The sequence below is a fragment of the Pristiophorus japonicus genome, chromosome 15 (genome assembly GCF_044704955.1).
Source record: "Pristiophorus japonicus isolate sPriJap1 chromosome 15, sPriJap1.hap1, whole genome shotgun sequence".
NCBI classification, from domain to species: domain Eukaryota; kingdom Metazoa; phylum Chordata; class Chondrichthyes; family Pristiophoridae; genus Pristiophorus; species Pristiophorus japonicus.
Genome location: NC_091991.1, coordinates 128739712 through 128752822, shown reverse-complemented (window position 1 = coordinate 128752822; position 13111 = coordinate 128739712). Strand labels below are relative to the sequence as shown.

The following is a 13111-nucleotide window of genomic DNA, read 5'->3' as shown; positions in this document are numbered from 1 at the left end:
CATATTAGAATAAAGCTAAAGATAAGAAATAGCAGGTACAACTATTGCGGAACAATATTTAATGTGGGCAGAAATGTTATGCTCAATCCAGTCACCTCGTCACCAATGTTCCCCTGAACTTTTTTGGGGGGTTGCGTGGCCCATTCAAACTTCTGGGCATGTGTTTTTTTTTTACATTGGGAAGCCAGCTCACCAGCTGTACGTGACCTTGAGACAGTGGCATGACCTCGCGAATGCGCAGCTTAAAGGGAACATTGCTCGTCAGTCTGTTTTTTCCCTTCCGACCCATCACCATGCATTTATCTGTTTTTTGTGCTAAGGCAGTTTAAATAAAAGTGGTTGGTCAATAATTTGGATATATAACTCTTGAGCTTCTGAAGAAACAAACTTGCCCCAAGCTATATTATGGAATTCCTTGATAGATGGCTTGAATGTTTAGTCCCCTAGTCTTTGAAAAAAGTCAGCATTACTTGATCATCTTGTCTGTTGAGAAATTTCCTGTAAATAGATTACAGTAGGTATAACCCAGCAGACTGGTTTACAGTGACCTGGTGGCTATTTATTATTTTTCCATTCCCCAATATTTTGGAATTGTATTGTATACCAACTTTCTTTTCCAGCGTATACCAGTGCAGAATCTTTTAGTCGATGGGGAACTGGGGATGATGAAATACACGAGACACAATCTTGCTGTTTCTTTAGCAAGTCGAGGAGTAGATGGTCACAGGTGAGAAGGAACTAAATGGTTTATTGTGGTCCTCTGGGAACAGTCCCCGGCAATCGGAGAATATTGGGAGCTGGTGGAGGGGAGGGCGGGGCTTGGTGCGCGGCTGCATGGAAGGTGGGAGGGGGAGATCACGGGGGCACTAGGCTGGAGAGATTGTGTGGCCATTCGTGGGGGAGGGGTCAACCAATCGCGGCAGAAGATTTGCCTGAGAGGCCTTGGGGAAGCATTCCTGCTCCTCCTGACCCTTAAGCAGTGCTGGAAAAGCTCTTAACCTGTTGCATCTGGCAGCTCTCGCCTCCATTTAGCTGCCGGGTTTCCCGAGCCCTGGGAAACCTGGCCTGCAGCTGCTAAATTCAAATGGCTCCCAAAATCGGAGGGTTGGAACCTCGTTTAAATATAATTACAGCCCCGCTTCTCCAGACTGGGCTACTTGGACATCCCCAAATCCGCCATTGATTAAACCGGAATTGGGCACGTTCGCGGTGGGTTAGGGTCTGGTTTCACATTTTTACCGATTTGACTCTTTCCCACCCGTCGTGGGGGTGTGGGGTGTTTTGAAATCCCCCCCCCATAGAATTTGATCTTACTTGCCTGGGAAATAGGCACTTCTCCCAGGCAATAGTTACACTTGTACTCTTAATAGAGGCTGATTAGGGACCTGATTATCTGAGGCTTTTTCAAGTTGAGTGTGATCCACAGAGGGTTCAAATAGAAGGTTCAGACACTTGGTTACAGTGCTTCCTTATATTTCTACAGTGAGGCTGTGTAGATAAACATGAATTGCAGTCATAAGTTATGGGAAGGAACTTGTCTGTTGTGAATGGCTGTCATTTTCTATTCATACTTTTGAGTGAATGAAAGAAACATATTTGAGAAACTTGTTACGCTTGCATTGTAATGTCATCACTGAAATTACTGTGTTTAAGATTAATTCACCAGAAATCCAGCAGAAGTTTAATAAGGTTACAGCTCTGGCAAAAGGATTCCTTACTCGCAGACTGATGAAGACAGATAAATTGAAACAGCTTCAACAGACCGTAAAAGTAAGAAATTAAAATCTGACATTGTAGGATTGCAGATAAAAAATCATTTTCCTAGAATCATACAGCCATTCAGTCCATCGTGTCTATGCCGGTTCTTTGAAAGAGCTATCTAATTAGTTCCACTCCCCTGCTCTTTCCCCATTGCCTTACAAATTACTCCTTTTCAAGTATATATCCAATTCCCTTTTGAAAGTTTGAAATAAAATTTTTATGCTTGGACCAATTCATTGTGCATTGGCAACCATTTTAATAGAAGTTGAATTTCTGACAATAGTCATTATTTAGAAGGTTTATGTGTAACCACTTTTGTATATTAATTCACTAAGGATACCTTGGAGTTCATCAATAGCTTCCAGACAGAAACACCCTTGAAAAGAGGTGCTGTTTCATCACAAGATGTTTCACTGCAGGAAAGAGTTGTTGCTCAGGTATTGAATGAAACTGCACAACTTTATTCCTTTCAATTTATAACCAAAGAAAATATAAGAGCTTAATTTTTGATTCACTTTTGCCAGTTACGAGCTGCCCTTTATGAGATTCACGACATCTTCTTTGAATTGAAACCTGGTGACAAAATGCAGATCCTATGCCATGATCGGGAAATTCGCAAAGAAAAACAGCTGAGACAAATGGTAAATTTCACTGACTATGTTTCAATGTAGTAAGAATTTCAGCACATGAATGTTCTTTGTATGCTAAAATATTAATTTCTAAAAAAACAAAAGTAAGACTATCTCATTAAATTTGCAAAGTGTAACGTCTTCTGTGATACTAACGTGCCTTTGTAAACAAACTACAAGATGGATTGATGGAAATTAGGGTAACAAAAGCAAGGAAATGCTTTGTGAAAGGATTTAATGGACATAACAGGTCCTTATTGAAACCTTTTAATGTAGATACCATAGTGGTTGAAAGTTTTGTTACAAGAAAAATCATGTTCAGTGTTCTTGTAAACTGACAGCCAAATGTTAAAAGAAAGCAATAGGGACAGACACTCTGTTACATAACTCATGGTGTGAACCATTAGTTATTTTTTAAGAGTTAGAAAGAAACTCAATTATCACGAAATGAAGGTTCATTTATGTAATTCCAAAGAATTGAGCAACGAGCAAAGGGGGAAAATGCAATTAAGTTTCCCTTTATGTCATTTTAATGTTAGTGATGATGTGGTGTTGATGCTTCTCTGCTCACTCAACCCCTTGTTTGGGTGCAGTAATATGGAAATAGATGCTGTTAACTGAAACAAGTTTCAACATTATAAATTAATTCCTTGTGCTAAATTAACGTGTCTTATTTTTGTGAAATTGGACTACTCAGAGCTAATAGAATCTTCCAGAACAAATGGTTACCAAGATTTTGCTGCAGAAGCTGGAACAGCCAGGAAGTACCTTGCTCATCTAGGAATGAAAAGTTTCTCTATGCCTCTGCCTTTCTGTCCACCCCTTTCTTATAGCAAGGACCCTTCAAAAGGTTCAGTTCGAAGAGACAATGATCAATTTGTAACTCTCATTGCCAAAAAAAGACTTTGGAGGAGAAATTGGCCTCCTTTGTGCCTCCGCAGGGCACTACCGGCTCTGCGACCACATGCGACTAGAGTACCGATGTCCGTAAACTTGTCTTGCAGGTTAGCGGTGGCGATAGCTCCTAACGCCACAATCTCCTGCGCCCTGGAGATCGTGACATCGTCTGGTGCGCAGCGCCCCGGTACCACCCTGGATGTGAACTTCGGTTACGCCCCCTGCAGCATTGCCAGCAGCTGCAGGGAGGCCGGCCGCTTGGGGAGCGGTATTTAAAGAGATTGATGGTGAAGGAAGTGAGAAAATGTTTTTGAGTTCCAAGGTCATTTTTGGTAGCATTTTCTTCTGTCGCGATTGATCAGCCCTGCAATCTGTTAGAGTGCTTGGGGCTGATCGTTGCAGATCGCGGGTGCCGTCAGCGAGCAGGGGATTAGATTAATTGCAGAGCCCTCAGCAATGGCCCTTCCCTTTAAGGGAGGGAAGGAGCCTCCGATCCTGGCAGCGCTGCACTGGACATTGTGCAGTGCTCTGCCGCTACCGCCCCTCTTGCTTGGTTTAGCGCCCCAAGGGAATGCTAAACCAGAAGTTCGCGTCAGCTTCGCTTGTGTGGTTCCCCGCCGATACGTTTGCGCTCCCGCAAAAGCTGTCTTCCCCCAATGGGTCGCTATGCAATTACTAGCCCTTTGTTCCTGGCTTAGAATTTCATTGAGGTGAAAGTTGAATGGGTTCTAAAATGGATAGACAATCCACTCCACCAGCAGTGAAGGTGAATATACCCCCAGGTTCTACTGACTTGGGTCAAGGATCAAATAAACGCAGCTAACCTGCATAGATTCCAGTTGATAGAACAGCTTAGCGAAGCAGGGCGTGTAGCAGTGAGTTGCGATGACACTACTTGTATTCTGCAAAACTTTCATTTTGAAGTTTTCTTGTGCTAGGTGAAAGCAATGCTGAGACTATGGCTAAAATCAGAATGCAGCTTACCATTACTTTGCTTTTAAAATACTGTTTGACTAAGAGTTTTCTTTTGATTCATCAGAAATTCATGTTGCTATTTCTGTTTCTTGCTTATATATAGCAGTTGGCGAACAACCTGTGGGAGTGCCCAAATTTACGCGGATCTTCTAATTCAAGCTTTTAATTTGTCAGTTAAACTTCCATCTGGGTGTTTATATTTAAATATGCTCACTGTTCTTTGAAAGAAGTTCAATGTTCATGAACTAAGCTCTGCCCCTATTCATTTGACCTCCTTCTGACCTGGCATTTAACTTTGTCCCATTCAAAATCAAAAAATACTAAAGGTACAAGTGAGATCTATAACAGAATGGGCAAAGATTACCTGATTCAAATGGTAATGTAATGCTGTGAATTTGTTAAACATGACCTCTCATCTTTATATTTGTTCAATCTACAGGGGAAGCGCACTTGGCTCCCATTCAATTCCAGATGTGAAAGTTAACTTGCTGCATTTGGATTGTTGGCTTTGTACATATACTAAACTAGGGACACTTTATTAATTCAAAAAAAAATACGTTTAGGGAATAACTGAGGGGATGTAATAATTTCATGAAAATATTGATGTATAGCCTCTAGATTATTATGTTATATAATCTCCAAATAATTCATGATGTGATAACTGACATCTGGCCTGTATAGGTGTCTGCAGCCATTTAAATAATGGTTAGAATGCATCATATATAGCTTTTTTTTATGTGACTCATTTTACTTTTTGTCTTGTCTTGTTCTTCAGTTGACTTTTGCCCCTTCGTTGCAGGAGAAATGGAAGAGCCCTAAAGAAAGAGGAGCCCTTTCTGTTGCCACACAGAAATCTTTAGACAGAAAAAAGCAAATTAAGTAAGTGCCCCGATTGCAGAATGACAGTAATTGTTTAAATAATTCTAAATGATTAAAGTTGAAATAATTGCAATTCAAATGGCTGAACATTAGTTTACACTTTCTTTATATATACAAGTCCACTGCCACAGTTGTGAAGAGTTGATGGCAAATGTGCTGCTTCTCTTACCTGCAAAATTAAATTTGGGAGATAAACACATAGGGCTGGACTGGGAAATTGCTTGTTGTCACCTTATTAGCGTTTGATCAGTTTTGTCTTGTTTCTTCAAGGGCTGTTGAAATGGGAATCCCTAGTAAACAGAAGTCACATGCAAAACAAAAGGCTTCCTCTGAAACTAGGTAAGACCAGAAATAGATTAGTAGAAAAGCTATTTGTTATTCAAACTAAAATCACACATTTATGCTACTGCTTATTTGCAGAATTCTTCAACCAAGTCAGGGACAGAATGCTCCAGCCCAAAGACTACTTCACAGACAAGGGTAAGTGACAGAATGGTTGCATTTTAGTTATCTGTTTCATTGAGTTTTAATTGTACAAGGAAAGTTTTGTAAAAGTACCACATTCCAGATGGTTAGGTCGTTATTATAGAAATTTGAATAACTGTTGCGTTCAATATTTAAGATGTCGATATACCTGGGTAATGCTACATAGCCTTTATACTTCTATTTTAAAACCCGCAGTATCTACTTATTTTTCACCAAGAATCTTGGTTCCTTATTTTGTGTTGGGTATATTTGTATTTTAAAGTGCAATAATGGAAAAATAATTCAGTTTGACTCATGGAAGTACTTGCCTCCGAGTCAAAAGGTTGTGGGTTCAAGCCCTGCTTCAAAACTTCAGCATGTTAGGTGGGCTGACACTTCAGTGCTGCTTTGTTGGAGGTGGACTTTTTCAGATGGAATGTTAAACTGAAGGCTCATCTGTCTGTCCAGGTGGATGTAAAAGATCCCAGGACTCTTTTGAAGAAGAGCAGGGAGTGTCCTGGCCGACACCACCAAAACAGATAGCTGGTCACTTGTTTCATTGTTGTTTGTGGGACCTAGCTGTACATAGATTGACTGCTGAATTAACCGATAAAACAAGAGTGACTACGCTTCAAATGTAATTCATTGGCTGTGAAGCACCACGGGATATCCTGAGAAGATGATAACGGTAATAGAAATGCAAGGTCTTTATTTATACAGTTAAATATTGCTTGCTGCTTTAGAGTATCATTTGGTAATCCTTTTAAGTCTGCAACATACAAGATCAACTATCATTTATTTCTTTAGACTTGTATTAGCCCAACTCCACATGAAGTCAAGTTTTAAGTTAAATCATTGGTGGATGAATAACATGAGAACCAAAGGGAAAGGCGGTGCAAATATAAATTAAGTCCTTGTCCTCCATCCTAATGATTTGACTATCTGCAGGGAACTGAACTGTCATCTAAAGGCATAACTCAAATTTTAAACTGCAGTTTGACGAATCCATCTTGCTACTTGTATTTTTGGGGGAATGGGTATATTGGAATAGAGGAGGATTTTGCCTCCAGATGTTTGATTCTCTAAGCCAAACTGCTTGGAAATCCATGTTGCAATTTGCCTAAATCCCTTGCCCAACTCCAGAGAGCTTTGGTTCTTCTTTATCAAGCCATGGCTTAAGTGCAAATGTCCGCAGGAGTATTACTGGAGTTTAACTAACTAAAACCGCTTGATCAAGTATCAGACTGACTTGACTCAAACTTTCATCACCCAGCACATCATCCTGGAGCCAACTCTGCTCCAAAAAGACAGTGCTTAACTTCCCCATCTCTCTCCTTCCTTCCTCCCCCCAGCCCCCAGGAGGACAGTGACAACTTCGCTATTAAGCAAATCAATTGCAGGGTTGGGTCCATGCTAAGTGGACAACTAGGTACATGGAATTCTGCACAAGTGGCATGGTGAGTGAGTAACACAACTCACTACAAAATCTGTGAATGTATTGCCACCATCCCCCTGCCACTGCATGGACACATGGTAACTCCCAATTGGATTTTTGGAGCTTTAACAGTATCTGCTTACCTCTGCAAATCCGTAATGGTCGACACTAAATTCTAATTAGAGAACAATGTTCTTGTATCCATCCCCAGGTATATCTTTTATCAGCTGTTGACTGAAGTCTAAATTTCCTTTATCGGGTTCTTAATGGATGTCTGCCTTCAGTGTGGTGAAAGGACCTACTCTGGGCAATCTGATCTGCTAGCCAAATATTATCTTAATAGAAAGAAAAGAAAGACTTGCATTCATATAGTGGCTTTCACAACCTCAGGATGTCCCAAAGTACTCTACAGCCAATAAAGTACTTTTGAAGTGTAGTCACTGTTGTAATGTAAGAAATGGAGCAGTCAATTGGCACACAGCAAGCTCCCACCAACAGCAATGTGATAATGACCAGATAATCTGTTTTTTAGTGATGTTGATTGAGGGATAAATACTAGCCAGGCACTGGGGATAACTCCCCTGCTTTTTTTTGAAATAGTGCCATGGGATCTTTTGTGTCCACCTTAGAGAGCAAACGGGGCCTTGATTTAACGTCTTTAAAAAGATGGCACCTCTGAGTGCAGCAATTCCCTCACTACTAGTCATCCAAGTCCAATACTGCTTACTAGGCCTAATCATCACCAGTTGTTAACCAAAGCAACTCCTTGAGAACTTGGATTAAGAGACATGCTGACTGAGACTTGATGTAGGCCCTTCCTCCCTTTGACTATTTCCCTTTTTTGTAACAAATTGATCTCCCAGTTTGATCCTCACAGATGGGCTCGATTAAGCCATGTTGATGCATATCTAGGAGTTTTGTACTAGGAGAACTGTTTGGACACACCTTAGATGTTTCAACTTAACCTGCATTCCTATTTTGTTGTCACTGGAAAAAAAGACTTGCATTTATATAACGCCTTTCACAACCACCGGGTGCCTCAAAGCACTTTGCAGTCAATGAAATACTTTTGGAGTGTAGTCACTGTTGTAAAGTGGGAAATACGGCAGCCAATTTGCACACAGCAAGCTTCCACAAACAGCAGTGTGATGATGACCAGATAATCTGTTCTTACTATTTTGATTGAGGGATACATATTGGCCAGGACACCGGAGTTAACTCCCCTGCCTCAAAATAGTGCCATGGGATCTTTTACGTCCACCTGAGAAAGCAGTCGGGGCCTCGGTTTAACATCTCAACCGAAAGACGACACTTCTGACCGTGCAGCACTCCCTCAGCACTGCACTGGATGGTCAGCCTAGATTTATGTGCTCAAGTCCCTGAAGTGGGACTTGAACCCACAACCTTCTGACTCAAAGGCGAGTGTGCTACCTACTGAGCCATTGGCTGACACCAAGAAAGACAAATGTTTTTCATGCCTTCTCTGTATAGTCTCGATGAACTGTGTATAGGCTGAAGCTGGCTTCTGCCAGAACGTGCACCAATACAAATCAACAATTCGGACAGGTGCTCCTGTATCTTTCAATTAATATTCTCTGATCCTTTCTTGACCTGTGGAAAAACCATATTACTGCATTTGGGGAACCCACCAGAATGTCCTGTTGGTTAGCTCATACTTCCAGATGGTTGTGCTGCTCACTAGATACTCTGGTGAATCCACCAATAGCAGAAACAGCACTCTGGCTGTTCCTTACAATAGAATTAAACACATCTCTTATGAAAGAGGCATGGTTGCCCATCCTAATTGGGGTGGTCTTCATTTTGGATGGCTTCTTTTCTGGGAGAGCGATTTAAAAAGTAGACTTCCTGAATGGTAGAGAAGTTTTAAAAAGTGTAATTCTTCTACTTTAGTTCGTAGTGGGATGTCTGTGTCGCAGGATGTTATAAATGATGTGCTAAACTGGTTCCCTTAGGATCCATTTGTGCTCTTGTAATATGAGGATTTTCATGTGTTATTTACACTTAGTAGAAAAAGAAACACTGCAGAAATGCAACTACAGAGCCACCAAATTCAAGTGGGTCTGGCATGAAAAAAATATTATATGCTGCCGGGTAACTCTTGACAAATGCTTCACCAAAATCATGCACATTGAAGTCACGATTTCACTGCTGATAGAAGTCCAATCTTTGGGTTAGTAGATAATGTGCTTGTAGGCATCGGATTCAGACATGACAAAGGCACACCCAGCCCAGTCGACCCGGCAAAGTTCTCCTCACCAACATCTGGGGACATGTGCCAAAGTTAGAAGAGCTGTCCCTCAGACTAGTCAAGCAACAACCTGACATAGTCGTATTCACAGAATCATATCTATCAGTCAACGTCCCAGACTCCTCCATCACCATCCCTGGGTATGACCTGTCCCACCTTCAGGACAGACCCACCAGAGGTTGCGGTACAGTGGTATACAGTTCAGAGGGAGTTGTCTGGGAGTACTCCGCATTGACCCCGGATCCCATGAGGTGCCCTGGCATCAGGTCAAGCATGAGCAAGAAAACCTCCTACTGATTACCACCTACCGCCCTCCCTCAGCTGATTAATCGGTACTCCTCCATGTTGAACACCAGTACTGAGAGTAACAAGGGCACAGAATGTACTTTGGGTTGGGGATTTTAATATCCATCACCAAGGTTCAGTAGCACTACTGGCCGAGTCCTGAAGGAGATAGCTGCCAAACTGGGCTCGCAGCAGGTGGTGAGAGAAACAACAAAGAAAAACCTACTTGACCTCCTCCTCACCAGTTTACCTGTTGCAGATGCATCTGTCAAATTGGTAGGAGTGACCACCGCACAGTGCTTGTGGAGATGAAGTCGTGTCTTCGCATGGAGGACGTCCTCCACCGCGTTGTGTGGCACTGCCACAGTGTTAAATGGGATAGATTTAGAACACATCCAGCAGCTCAAAACTGGGCATGCATGAGACGCTGTGGGCCATCAGCAGCAGCAGCAGAGTTGTATCCCACCACAATCTGTAAACTTATGGCCCAGTATATCCCTCATTCTACATTACCATCAAGCCAGGTGACCAACCCAGGTTCAATAAGGAGCGCAGAAGAGCATGCTACGAGCACCAATGGGCGTACCTGAAAATGAGGTGCCAACCTGGTGAAGCTGCAACACAGGACTACAGGCATGCTAAACGGCAGAAGCAAAATGCTATAGATAGAGCTATCAACGGATCGGATCAAAGCTCTGTAGTCTTGCCGCATCTAGGAACAGGCCATTCGACCCAACCAGTCCATGAAGGCGTTTATGCTTCTCTCGAACCTCAGTATTTCCTCCTCCTAAATCTATTAGCTTAAATCTATTCCCTTTTCCCTCATATGCTTGTCTAGCCTCCCCTTAAATGCATCTATACTATTCGCTTCAACCACTCCCTGTGCTTGCGAGTTCCACATTCTCACCACTCTTTTTGGGTAAAGAAGTTTCTTCTGAATTCCCTATTGGATTTCTTGCTCACTATCTTATATTGATGGCCTTTAGTTATGCCCTTCCCCACAAGTGGAAACATTCTCTCTATATCTACTCTATCAAAACATTTCATAATTTTAAAGACCTCTATTAGATCACCCCTCAGCCTTTTTTCAGGAGAAAAGAGACCCAGCCTGTTCATCCTTTCCTGATATGTATACCCTCGCATTTCTGGTATCATCCTTGTAAATGTTCTCTGCACCCTCTCCAGTGCCTCTATCTTTTTTATAATATGGCGACCAGAACTGTACCCAGTACTATAAGTGTGGTCGAGCCAAGGATTGATGCAGGTCCAGCATAACTTCCCTACTTTTCAATCCTATACCTCTAGAAATAAACCCTAGTGCTTGGATTGCTTTGCTTGTGCTAACCTGAGTTGCAACTTTTAGTGATTTGTGTATTTGTACTCCGAGATCCCTTTGTTCCTCTACCCACCTAGTCTCGCACCCTCCAAGTAACAAGTGACCTCCCTATTCTTCCTACCAAAATATAGTGCCTCACATTTATCTGTGTTAATTTAAAAAAAACTAATGGGAGGAGGAGGCTCCATGAGCATCCCTATCCTCAATGATGCCGGAGTCCAGCACATGAATGCCGAACAAATGATCCATCTTGGCCTCCTCCTAAGGTCTCCACCATTACGGAAGCCAGTATTCAGCCAATTCGATTCACTCTGTGATATTAAGAAATGGTTGTGCGCACTGGAAACAGCAAAGGCTAAGGGCCCTGGCAACATTCTGTTGTAGTGCCAAAGACCTCCAGAACCAGCTGAGGTTCTAGCCAAGCTGTTCCACCTACGCAACAATGTGGGAAATTGCCCAAGCATGTCCTGTCCACAAACAGGACGAATCCAATCCGGCCAATTTCCACCTCATCAGCCCACTCATAATTATCAGAAAAGTGTCCTCAAAAGTGCTATCAAGCTAAGGCGCTATATGGATGCAAGTTTTTGTTACTGTTGTACTTGCTTGTGTATGTATAACGGTCCAAGTTTCAGAAGAAGCTGATGTGGTTAATTGTATTAAGTCAATATAATATGATTGGGCATTTGAGAGAGCACCACTATGTCCATCTCAGTAATGTTGCAGGTTTGTAATTAGAAGTAATGGGCCCAAGTTTCGAGCCGCGCCTAGAACGGCGCAGTCCCGACCTGGACGCCCGTTTTTCGCGCCACAAAGTGCGCCTAAAAAAAACCCTCCAGATTCTCCAGCTCCCTGCAGGTCCTCTGGCCCTCGGCGCAGCGCAGCAGGAGCTGTAGGGGATGGAGCCAGGTCCCTGCGCTGAAAACAGTGCCGGGTGCAGTAGCACCAGGCGCACAAAACTGTGTGGGAGGGGCCGAAGCACGCAGCCCCTAGCCCTGGCCGAATGGCCTCACTGGGGCTGCGTGAATAAGGCTCCTCCCACGGCCAGCTACTGCTTCCTCCCGACCCGACTCGACTCCCGCTTCCCGCCTCCGGACCGGACCCGACACCGACTCGACTCCCGCTTCCCCCCCACCCGCCCCCCGCCACCGGACTGGACCCGACACTGACCCGACTCCCGCTTTCCCCCCCCCCCCCCAGCCCCTGACCCGACCCCCGGACTGGACCCGACCCGACTCCCGCTCCCCCACCCCCCGCCTCCGGACCGGAACCGACACCCGCCCACCACCGGACCGGACCAGACACCGACCTGACTCCCGCTCCACCACCTCCCCCCACCCCCGGACCGGACCCGACCCGCCTCCCGCTCCCCCGCCTCCGGACTGGACCCGACACCAACCTGACTCCTGCTTCCCCCCCGCCACCCCCCCCCCCCACCGTCTGCGGACCCGACCCCCCCGGACTGGACCCGACTCCCGCTCCCCCACCCCCGCCCCCGCCTCCAGACCGGAGCTGACACCGTCACCGACCCAACTCCCGCTTCTTCCCCACCCCCCGCCTCCGGACCGGACCCGACACCGACCCGACTCTTCTCCTCGCCCCCCCCCCCCCCCCAAACCCCGACCCGACTCCCTCTTTCCCCCCCCCCCGGACTGGATCCGACCTGACCTCTCTCCCCCCGACCTGACCTCCCTCCCCCCGACCTGACCTCCCTCTCCCTCCCTCCCCCCGACCCGAACCGACCTCCCTCCCACCACCCCCCCCGACCCGACCCAACGCCACCTACCTGTAAATCTGGTGCTGGGGACGGGCCCGCCCCGTTCAGTCTCCTCCCCCCCCCCCCCCCTCCAATCTCCTCCTCCCCCCACCCCCCCAATCTCCTCCTCCCCCCACCCCCCCAATCTCCTCCTCCCCCCACCCCCCCAATCTCCTCCCCCCACCCCCCCAATCTCCTCCCCCCACCCCCCCAATCTCCTCCCCCCACCCCCCCAATCTCCTCCCCCCACCCCCCCAATCTCCTCCCCCCACCCCCCCAATCTCCTCCCCCCACCCCCCCAATCTCCTCCCCCCACCCCCCCAATCTCCTCCCCCCACCCCCCCAATCTCCTCCCCCCACCCCCCCAATCTCCTCCCCCCACCCCCCCAATCTCCTCCCCCCACCCCCCCAATCTCCTCCCCCC

At 45.3% G+C, this 13111-nt stretch overlaps 1 protein-coding gene across 5 annotated transcripts in view; it reads left to right on the top strand.

Moving 5' to 3' along the window:
* The window catches only part of LOC139281036 (centriolar coiled-coil protein of 110 kDa-like), a 59658-nt gene that overhangs the window by 39166 nt on the left and 7381 nt on the right, over positions 1-13111 (top strand). For all 5 annotated transcript variants that reach the window (XM_070900918.1, XM_070900920.1, XM_070900919.1 and 2 more), the window contains 7 exons: positions 621-727; positions 1654-1770; positions 2097-2198; positions 2286-2402; positions 5062-5141; positions 5412-5480; positions 5562-5621. In XM_070900918.1, coding sequence (XP_070757019.1) covers positions 621-727; positions 1654-1770; positions 2097-2198; positions 2286-2402; positions 5062-5141; positions 5412-5480; positions 5562-5621 — 652 coding nt within the window. The remainder of the gene's footprint in view (positions 1-620; positions 728-1653; positions 1771-2096; positions 2199-2285; positions 2403-5061; positions 5142-5411; positions 5481-5561; positions 5622-13111) is intronic.